The 11,608-nt window shown below is 45.1% G+C and overlaps 1 protein-coding gene across 1 annotated transcript; it reads left to right on the plus strand.

Moving 5' to 3' along the window:
• Positions 1-258: 258 nt before the first annotated feature.
• On the plus strand, positions 259-10,045 carry LOC110490746 (FYVE, RhoGEF and PH domain-containing protein 4; the record flags this gene model as incomplete). Its single annotated transcript, XM_090199033.1, is given in 12 exon segments — positions 259-412; positions 5,263-5,507; positions 5,616-5,761; positions 5,996-6,151; positions 7,023-7,159; positions 7,707-7,765; positions 7,975-8,115; positions 8,619-8,803; positions 8,901-8,931; positions 9,035-9,106; positions 9,385-9,510; positions 9,684-10,045. Coding segments are annotated over 12 exon segments (1,674 nt in total), but the record flags the coding sequence as incomplete, so codon positions are not given.
• Positions 10,046-11,608: the final 1,563 nt, after the last annotated feature.

Below are 11,608 nucleotides of genomic sequence, written 5' to 3' on the forward strand. Positions count from 1 at the left end.
CACCTTTTGGAAAATGGCATTCGAGTTTCAGCCACCAAAGGCTCACAGGGGGCAGAGGGTTTATTGGTGCCATTGTTAAGATCTATCGGATTCGACATCACTGATGGAGATTCATAGCATGTGGAAATTTGTATTGGACTTTTGGAATTTGGTACGCCTATTTACGTTTTTGTTGGAGGAGCAGCTCGGTAATTAACGTTTCCTGAGTAAATCCCACCGGCGCCTCGAATCCGATCTCTATTCACGATCAGGTGAACAATACGTTGTATAAAGGTTATTATAAATCATATTACCATGTTTGACGGTGACCCGATGAAGAGGGGGAGTGTGAAGACCACTCATCGTGAGACGGAGGAGTTTAGGCGGACGGCGGTGAGGAGAAAGTCGAAGGGAATACCGCAGGAGACAGAAGGTCAGCCGTCTCCAACTGCAGTTGTTTTTTGGAAACGTTGAGTGAGTGCGTCAGCGCAAATAGAACTCACTGGACACATTTCAAATGTATCCTACTATAGCCTAGGTTGTCTGTGTGGTTTTTGCATCGCTTGTTATGATGGATTTAACTCATTTTGAGCAGATTAGTGGAGATGGATCTTCAGTGGCTCCTGATCCAAAGTCATATGTTGAGGAAACGGCGAAGAAGATGCCCACAGCCAAGTCATCTTTAGATAGAAAGTCTGACCGGAGAGAGGCAAACACTGGTGTGGTGTGTTGACATGAACGAGGTGTGCATGTCATTGGGGAGCACAATCTAATGCTGTCGGAACTGACTGGTCTGGTCAACCCTGTACAGTTGTGGCAGAACACCAGCCATTCAGTGACGGCCCTAGTGCCTCCTAGTTAGTCCCTAGCTGATGGCTTTCTGTCATGGCCACAATGGAGACACTATTAGCGCCTATTCTCTAATTGTAAACTAACTCAGGCAATGTATTATTAGTGGTTGAGTTACCCTACACTTTTTGTTTTTAGGGTGGCTAGCGCAAGTGCATTGAAACTAGCCCATGTTATTTTTTTACTGAAGTGGGTGAACTCAGCCATGTCTAAGGCAGAAGAGGAACATGTTGGTAATTTCACTAGTTATGTTAATCTACCACTGGCATGCCCTGGTGGGTGTGTATCCTGACACAACACTAGTTATGTTAATCTACCACTGGCATGCCCTGGCCGGTGTGTATCCTGACACAACACTAGTTATGTTAATCTACCACTGGCATGCCCTGGTGGGTGTGTATACTGACACAACACTAGTTATGTTAATCTACCACTGGCATGCCCTGGTGGGTGTGTATACTGACACAACACTAGTTATGTTAATCTACCACTGGCATGCCCTGGCCGGTGTGTATCCTGACACAACACTAGTTATGTTAATCTACCACTGGCATGCCCTGGCCGGTGTGTATCCTGACACAACACTAGTTATGTTAATCTACCACTGGCATGCCCTGGTGGGTGTGTATACTGACACAACACTAGTTATGTTAATCTACCACTGGCATGCCCTGGTGGGTGTGTATCCTGACACAACACTAGTTATGTTAATCTACCACTGGCATGCCCTGGCCGGTGTGTATCCTGACACAACACTAGTTATGTTAATCTACCACTGGCATGCCCTGGTGGGTGTGTATACTGACACAACACTAGTTATGTTAATCTACCACTGGCATGCCCTGGTGGGTGTGTATACTGACACAACACTAGTTATGTTAATCTACCACTGGCATGCCCTGGCCGGTGTGTATCCTGACACAACACTAGTTATGTTAATCTACCACTGGCATGCCCTGGCCGGTGTGTATCCTGACACAACACTAGTTATGTTAATCTACCACTGGCATGCCCTGGTGGGTGTGTATACTGACACAACACTAGTTATGTTAATCTACCACTGGCATGCCCTGGTGGGTGTGTATCCTGACACAACACTAGTTATGTTAATCTACCACTGGCATGCCCTGGTGGGTGTGTATCCTGACACAACACTAGTTATGTTAATCTACCACTGGCATGCCCTGGCCGGTGTGTATCCTGACACAACACTAGTTATGTTAATCTACCACTGGCATGCCCTGGTGGGTGTGTATCCTGACACAACACTAGTTATGTTAATCTACCACTGGCATGCCCTGGCCGGTGTGTATTCTGACACAACACTAGTTATGTTAATCTACCACTGGCATGCCCTGGTGGGTGTGTATCCTGACACAACACTAGTTATGTTAATCTACCACTGGCATGCCCTGGTGGGTGTGTATCCTGACACAACACTAGTTATGTTAATCTACCACTGGCATGCCCTGGTGGGTGTGTATCCTGACACAACACTAGTTATGTTAATCTACCACTGGCATGCCCTGGTGGGTGTGTATCCTGACACAACACTAGTTATGTTAATCTACCACTGGCATGCCCTGGTGGGTGTGTATCCTGACACAACACTAGTTATGTTAATCTACCACTGGCATGCCCTGGTGGGTGTGTATCCTGACACAACACTAGTTATGCTAATCTACCACTGGCATGCCCTGGCGGGTGTGTTCCCTGACACAACACTGGTTATGCTTGTAAACAACGTTCTCTGGGTGTTGTGTGTTTGTCTGTGCAAATTGGCAGCAGCAGGGCTCAGCTCTTCGGGTTTACTGAAGTTGAGCTAAACTGAAATCTCCTTCTTTCCCCTGCACCAAATGACTGGAGGTTGCCTGTGGCTCTGTAGATTTAGTCTACATAGTGCTGAAGCCATAAAGAGTGTCTGGGATGTCTGCCAAGGCATTGACTGAGTACAGCTGACTGGTATAATATGTTACAGTGATTTACCCTTACACGCTAATGTACTGGTTTATTGTTTGTGGAGATGGCAGTATTTCTCACCATGTTTCCTCACTGGACAATAGCCTCATGTTAATGTTATTGCCCCCAGTAATAATCTGGAGACAGTAGGTCCTAGGTCAGAAGTTAAAAAACATCAACCTAGGTAAGATGTTAACCAAATACTCTTGAGTTATTGATTGAACTGTTTTGTCACCTGATTTCACTCAGGAAGCTCTGCCCCTTACACATCCTCTGACAAGACAGTCACACACTGAACATTCTGACAGACTGACCACTCAGTCAAAAAGGGACACTCGCTGATAAGCAGTGAGTGGGTTTGGGTGTGTATGAGTCTTAGAGACTGATGCACGACTCAATTCAAGAACAGCAGTGGTGTGTGTGTGAGCGAAGCGCTCCTCTGTCCTATGGAATGGTGTATGTGAGAAGCGAGGAGACATTTTTTAGAGACAGACAACACGTGTGGATTGAAGTTGTGGGCTTTTTCTTGACCAGAAACATGCATGTTGGTCCTGGTCAGTCCCTGGATGGGAGACCAGATGTTGCTGGAAGTGGTGTTGGAGGGCCAGTAGGAGGCACTCTTTCCTCTGGTCTAAAAAATATCCCAATGCCCCAGGGCAGTGATTGGGGACACTGCCCAGTGTAGGGTGCTGTCTTTCGGATGGGACATTAAACGGGTGTCTTGACTCTGAGGTCATTAAAGAATCCATGGTACTTATTGTAAGAGTAGGGGTGTTAATCCTGGCTAAATTCCCATACCATCACAGTCACCTAATCATCCCCAGTTTACAATTGGCTCATTCATCCCCCTCCTCTCCCCTGTAACTATTCCCCAGGTCGTTGCTGCAAATGAGAACGTGTTCTCAGTCAACTTACCTGGTAAAATAAAATAAATAAAAACACTGTTCGTTCAGTCGGTTGACTATTTCACATTACCATTTAAACTAGCTAACTAACATTAGATTTAACTGGCCACTGTATGACAAACACACAGGGTTTGAGTGTGTGTCTGTGAACACAAACGCTGCCAATACTGAAGAGTCAGCGTTATTAGGCTAAACTCGTGTTGGCAGTTGGCTCTTTCCATCTAATTTTTACCTAGCCCGGGTAGCAGTCTGTCTGACTTATCATGCCACTCCGCATCATTGTAAAAAGCATGACTGAGTACATGGACTGGAATGTTAGCCTGAAATCCAGAACCTGTTTTGCTAACTTTTGCCCACTTCAAAACAACAAACGGTCACTTTTGTCGTCCTCTCCTCCTCAGTAGACACCGACTGCAGTCTGTTGGTTAAAACATGTAGCCGATTATCTTTCCAGTGACGTAAGAAATACTAGAAATGTTTAACACTTTGAGAGAAGTGAGAATGAAAAGCAGTCTGGTGACTGGGAGAAACACCATCTCATCGATGTTTGGGGAATTTAGCTCTGTTTCACTTTGATTCCTGGCATTGTTAATAATATCACAAAGCTTGGCATCGTTTTGTCCAGGAATGCAGTTGTTAGTATTTCATTTCTCCTGACATCATTGGGAAAACGCCTGAAAGCATTGGAAACTCTTAGAATAAGCGAGCTAACGACTTCAGTTAAAGAACAATGTCCTCTTTATCATAATAAAAAACGAGGCCACTTCATTTACAAAGGAATTCAGAGGCACCACATTTGGAGTAAAGAACGGTCTAGCAGTGCGCTACACCCATTATGAATTCTGTAACAAGGTGACAGACCATTCTCCTGCCCAAACACTTATTTTTTTTTATATATATATTTTTTTACTGTTTATTCCGTTTTACAGACAATTCACTCATTAGTCAACCCAATTTAAACAATATAATTAATATAATAGACCAAAACTATAGTTTTAACCATTTGAGGCTATAGTGTTTTGTTTACAAGTACACGCTTACGGGGTAAAACACGCTTACATTTTGCATTCCGTCGAGGTAAGACGGTTGAACCAAGCTCATGAGTCATCTGCAAGTTACATTATTCAAGAAATCAATGGGCACATTTCACCAATCTCAAAGTCCAGAAATGGATGTAGCAAACACAGATTGCCCCTCCAACCAATGTCACAGGGGTGTCGATTACAGATTGATTTTGTAAGTATACCATCAGAGGATGGACTGTTCAAACTAGATTAACTTCCTCGTACCCTTACTGTATGTCACTGGTAGGTGTCCAGTCTCTCGCTCTCCCTCAGAACTGAGCAGCAGTACATGTGGCTCTGTGTACAGTACTGTAGCTGTGGGAGCATCATTACCGTTTATATTTTTGTTCTGGAACCAGGCTAGGATAGATCCCTTACTCAACTTCCCCCTCCTCCCTCCTTGTTTGCAGTGTCTCCTCAACCTGCCCATCTCCAGAGCCCTGGGAAGAGCCCTGTCCAGGGGCCAAGAGGAGCTCTACTCAAAGGGAAGGGATCAGGACCCTAAGGGAGGGGGCTAGCAGTCCACAGCCCAGGAAAGTGTCCTGGGACCAGGCCTAGCCATAGACCGGTGAAGGGGGTACCACCAGGGACCCAGGGCCCAAGAAAGGGACTAGGAATCCACAGCCCAGGAAAGAGCTCCATACAGGGTGGACTAGGATCTCAGTCCCCAGGGAAGGGAGCGGGATCCAGGCTGAACCAGCTGAGAAGCACAGAGAGGGCCTATGTTGCCCGCCTTCACCTGCTAGACCAGGTCAGTGTGTCACTGTCAACTTCACTGTTCCTGTTCATCCACTGTAGTTATCACCACATGACTTGATCAGTATGTGTTGATTAGCGGTGTTTTAACATGTGTGTGCAGGTGTTCTGTGCCCGGCTGACTGAGGAGGCTGGTAAAGGCTTGTTCCCTTTAGATGTGGTGAGGACCATCTTCTCCAACATCTCCTCCATCCACACCTTCCACAGCCAGTTCCTACTGCCAGACCTGGAGACACACATGGGCCAATGGTGAGACAACCCAAATAGATGATGCAATGGAAGTCCTTATCTATAATGGGACTGAAGGACATGATTGGATTGGAACCTTTTTATTCAATTAAAAATATGGTTATATTTTATGTAATTCATCCGGCCTCACAAAGACCACAGTAGTTTTAACATTCCTACATTAAATCGCTAGCATATCTAAACTGATTAAATAATAATTTTTTGAACTTTGATCTCCGACCCTTGACCCCACAGGTCTGTGAGCCCTCGTCTGGGTGATGTCATGCAGCAGCATGCTCCCTTCCTCAGGATGTATGCTGAGTACGTGATGAGCTTCGACCACGCCATGGAGCTGCTTAGAGCCTGGACGGAGAGGTCCGCACCATTCAGGAACCGTCATACAGGATACAGGTAGGCCAGTATTTAACCAGGTAGGCCAGTTGAGAACAAGTTCTCATTTACAACTGCGACCTGGCCAAGATAAAGCAAAGCAGTGCGACACAAACAACACAGAGTTACACATGGGATAAACAAACATACAGTCGATAACACAATATAAAAATCTATATACAGTGTGTGCAAATGTAAGATTAGGGAGGTATGGCAATACATAGGCCATAGTGGCGAATTAATTACAAGTTAGTTGGGTGTACTATTTACAGGTGGGCTGTGTACAGGTGCAATGATCGGTAGGCTGCTCTGACAGCTGATGCTTAAAGTTAGAGAGGGAGATATGTCTCCAGCTTCAGTGATTTTTGCAATTCGTTCCAGTCATTGGCAGCAGAGAACTGGAAGGAAAGGCGGCCAAAGGAGGTGTTGGCTTTGGGGATGATCAGTGAAATATACCTGCTGGAGCGCGTGCTACGGGTGGGTGTTGCTATGGTGACCAGTGAGCTGAGATAAGGGGGAGCTTTACCTAGCAAAGACTTACAGATGGCCTGGAGCCAGTGGGTTTGACGACGAATAGGTAGCGAGGACCAGCCAACGAGAGCATACAGGTCGCAGTGGTGGGTAGTATATGGGGCTTTGGTGACAAAACAGATGGCGCTGTGATAGACTGCATCCAATTTGCTGAGTAGAGTGTTGGAGGCTATTTTGTAAATGACATCGCCGATGTCCACATATTCTAAGTCAGAACCGTCCAAATATATGAATATCTTATTCATTCTCTTAATCTGGATTTCACTATTCCCCTAATGAAAATCAATAGGTGCTAACTTTCCAGTGGTTGAAACATTTAGTCAATCTTGCCCTGTTGTTGATTTTCTGTTATCTTCCAGAGTCGGGAGGTGTGTGGTAGTCTGACCCTGCAGCACCACATGTTGTAGCCGGTCCAGAGGCTACCTCGTTATGAGATGCTGCTGAGAGACTACCTCAAGAGACTGCCTGATGACGACTCGGACCACAGCCATGCAGAGAGTGAGTTGACACCTGCCTTACTGTACCATAGACATAGTCCAACACACAGTAGATCCACAAAGGCTGGCCTCACTCTTACTGTAGCAAATACATAGTCCAACATACAGTAGATCCACAAAGGCCGGCCTCACTCTTACTGTAGCATAGACATGGTCCAACATACAGTAGATCCATAAAGGCCGGCCTCACTCTTACTGTAGCGTAGACATGGTCCAACATACAGTAGCTCCACAAAGGCCGGCCTCACTCTTACTGTAGCATAGACATGGTCCAACATACAGTAGATCCATAAAGGCCGGCCTCACTCTTACTGTAGCATAGACATAGTCCTACATACAGTAGATCCATAAAGGCCGGCCTCACTCTTACTGTAGCAGAGTTCAGGTAGTCCTCATTTACTAGCCAAGACTCACGCAGTGTCATCACTTTTGCTCAGACTTGTAGTAACTTTCACAGAAACTATAATAGATTAGGTTTTGTGGTTTAGGGGTTTTGTGGTTTTGCTTTTCTAAAAAAATACGTTGTTGATCTCTTTGCCTGCCTTCAGAGTCTCTGCAGGTCATCTCCATGGCAGCAACACACTCCAACAGCGCCATCCACCAATCAGTACGTGCAGAACTAATATGCTAATCCTCTACTTACTGCAGATAGCAATTGTCAGTACAGTATATCTAGAGACCATTTCTCTTTAGGCATAGAGGTTACTACTGTTAACCACTACCATCTGTACTTTGTAATTTTGCTATCGGTTGGGACAGAAGTTTGGGATCTGCTTTGTTGTCTAACATCCTCTGTTCTGCCGCGTTGTCTTCTAGGAGAACCTGAAGAAGCTGCTGGAGATCTACGAGATGTTGGGGGAGGGCGACGTGATGAACCCCTCCAATGAGTTCATCAGGGAGGGATGCATCCTGATGCTGGCTGCCAGGAACTCCGCCATGGAGAGACACCTCTTCCTGGTTAGACCAGCTCACAATATTTTAACCTTTCATTTTACCAGGAAGTCCCATTGAGGTCAGACCACCTCTTTCCCAATGGAGACCTTATGGAATTTAGGAATACGCAACATTACATAATGTTGCTATGTATAGTGTAGAACAGACATGATTTTCTTCTATGTATAATGTGAACTGAAATCATCTCTATTTTGTCAGAATCTTGCACTTCACTGACTAGGAACCACTGAACATCCATCCATTTAACCCACACGTGTCAAACTCATTCCACAGAGGGCGGGGTTTCGCTCCACCCTTGTGCTTGATGAATTAAGGTCACTAATTAGTAAGCAACTCCCTCATCTGGTTGTCTAGGTCTTAATTGAAAGGAAAAAACAAAAACCCGCAGACACTCGGCCCTCCGTGGAATGAGTTTGACACTCCTGCATTAACGGCTCATTCAGGAGACTCTTGTGGCTCATACTTAAAACCCTCATGTCTTTCTTGCCCCCCTGCTGTCCATCCAGTTCAACAACATGCTGCTGTGCTGCACTCCTCGGTTCAGCCTGGGGGGGCAGCGGTTCACCGTGCGGACACGGATTGACGTGGAGGGCATGACGGTGCAGCGCACCACCAACGAACACCACCCCCACACCTTCCAGGTGTCTGGCAAGGAGATGACCCTGGAGAGGACCCTGGACCTACAGGCCAGGTGAGGGGGGTGTCACAATAATATAACTCACCTGAAGGTCTTGGATGGATGTGTATATGTTTTGTATAAATGTTAACATGTGGCTTTGTCTTTCCAGCTCTGAACAAGACGAAGAGGACTGGTTAAAGGTAACAGTGCTTTGTCACATTTTGAAACATGTTTAAATGACCAATGGCACATGATGAGTATATAGAGAGAGTACACATGGTCTGACGTGCCTTGTACTTTCAGGCTTTCCAGGACACTATTGATGTTTTCCGACAGAAGAATGACACTTTTAAGTCAACTTCTAAAGAAGTAGAGGTATCTGTAAGGATCCTTTATTTTTGTGCTAAACAGAAACTGATAGAATGTTTTCTTCCATTCTTTTGTGTGTGTTCCTCCATCTGTACGGTATGCTCCCTGAATTAATATAGAGGGATAAATCACAGGCAAATGGGTGTGGAGGGGAACTGATCATTTAGCAAAAGGGAAGGAGAAACAACTAATTTGAGATCCTCTTGAATGTACGGGTGGTAAAACAACATGGCGAGACTGAACTGATTTTGAGTGTTGGTCTTTGTTCCTGTGTGCGTGAACAGATGGAGGAGCTGGGTCGGCGTGCCCCTCGATGGATCAGGGACAATGAGGTGACCATGTGTATGAAGTGTAGAGAACCCTTCAACGCCCTCACCCGATGGAGACACCACTGCAGAGCCTGTGGCTGTGTGAGTTAACACACACGTACACACAACACACACTTCACATTCACTTTACCTAAGGCTGGGGTGAGGTTATGATTAGTTGAAATGGCATTCACGTTCAGTGTTGTACTTCCGTTCTTTCTAACATAACCAGACCGATATGACCATGACCTCCTGTGTGTCCACCTGTCTGTCAGGTGGTGTGTTGGAGGTGTTCAGACAACAAAGTAACTCTGGAGTACGATGGCAACAAGGTGAACAAGGTGTGTCTAGACTGCCACTCCGCCCTGATCCTCCGGGCCAACAGAGGGGAGAGGGCATGGAGGGGGGGCATTCTAGAGGTTCCACACCTCACCTCCACATTTCCATCCCTGCCCTTTCCCCAGGATGTGAAGGCCTTGTCTAGGGTCCCCTTCTAAGGGACAGGTGACGAAAGGTGATGAAAATGGGATGGTGGTTAAGGACAACGCCATGGTTGGCAATGGCAAGGGGACGGTCATCAATGGCAACGAAAGTGTCACTGATAATGGTTACGGGAGTGTCGCCAATAGAAACGGGATGGCTGTCAATGACAGCGAGGCCTCTCGCTCAAACAGCCTCCGTGTTCAAACACAAGCTATCCCCCAGTCTCTGCACTTGTGTTCAGTGTTAAGGCCTTAATGAGATGCAATGAGCTCCAAAAGTATTGGGATAGTGACATATTTGAAATGATACAATGACTGATGTTAAAGTGCAGACTATCTGCTTTAATTTAAGGGTATTTTCATCCATATCGGGTGACCTGTTTGTAAATTACAGCACGTGTTGTACATAGTCCCCCCATGTTAGGGGACCCATGTATTGGGACATATTCACTTATATAGATATTAAAGTAGTGCAAAATATTTGCTCCCATATTCCTAGCATGCAATGGTTACATCAAGCTTGTGACTCTACAACCTTGTTGGATGCATTTGCTGTTTGTTTTTCGTTGTGTTTCAGATTATTTTGTTCCAAATAGAAATGTATGGTAAATGAATATATTATGTCATTTTGGAGTCACTTGTATTGTAAATAAGAATAGAGTATGTTTCTAAACACTTCTACATTAATGTGGATGCTACCATGATTCTGGAACTTTCTACTACTTTAATTTCACATAAGATCATTTTTTCCCCAATACTTTTGGTCCCCTAAAATGGGGAGGACTATGTACAAAACGTACTGCAATTTCTAAATGTTGGATGAAAATACCCTCAAATTAAAGCTGGCAGTCTGCACTTTAACCCCATAGTCATTGTATCATTTGAAATCCAAAGTACTCGAGTACAGAGCCAAAATAAACAAAAATGTCACTGTCCTAATACTTTTGGCGCTCTCTGTATACCGTAATGGGTTGGCAATGAGATGTATTTTGTGTAAAAACTCGATGATTGAAAGGGATTGCTTTTGATAAAAAGATCTGTCTTCACAATGAGACATTTTTTGAAAATTCTAACATTTTAGTTTATGGAAAAGAGAGATTTTTCTGGAAGATGCACCTTGCTGCCTTGTTGACAAAATGACAGAGCGGCGCAGATTACTGTTCCATTTGAGAAGGGCGCTCCTCTCTCCCCGCTTTCGCCCAATGATGTAAGGGGCCATAGACCGGTGCCCCGCTGGCTTATAATAATAGGCTGCAACCTTTCTCTGCTGTGGCCACTGAGCCGTTGGGTCCGCCCTGCAACAACATTGGATAACGCTGGGCAGGCCTCTTGCTAGCTCTTGCTCAGATACGAAAGGCTGAAGCTCATTGGCTAGAACTCAAATTGCCAGGAGGCTGGCCCACGTGGAGGGAAATGTAGGGAAGTGCAGCACAGCTTCAAGAAAAGTCGCTTTCAATCTAGGGATTTCGTAGCTAATTGATGTAAAAAAAATATTCTCATAGATTATGCATGTATGAACACATTCAGCCCAAAGTGGGAGGTTTAAAAAGTACTTTCACCAAAGTACAGGAGCATGTCTTTAAGTAAATATATTCCTATGGAAAACTTTTAAGTCTACACATTTTATGGAGATGGAGACCTTCCACTAAATACACTACATGACCAAAAGTATGTGGACACCTGCTTGTTGAACATCTCATTCCAAATCATGGGTGTTT

This window comes from Oncorhynchus mykiss, chromosome 15, assembly GCF_057628025.1.
Source record: "Oncorhynchus mykiss isolate SJ-2025 chromosome 15, ASM5762802v1, whole genome shotgun sequence".
In the NCBI taxonomy this organism is placed as follows: domain Eukaryota; kingdom Metazoa; phylum Chordata; class Actinopteri; order Salmoniformes; family Salmonidae; genus Oncorhynchus; species Oncorhynchus mykiss.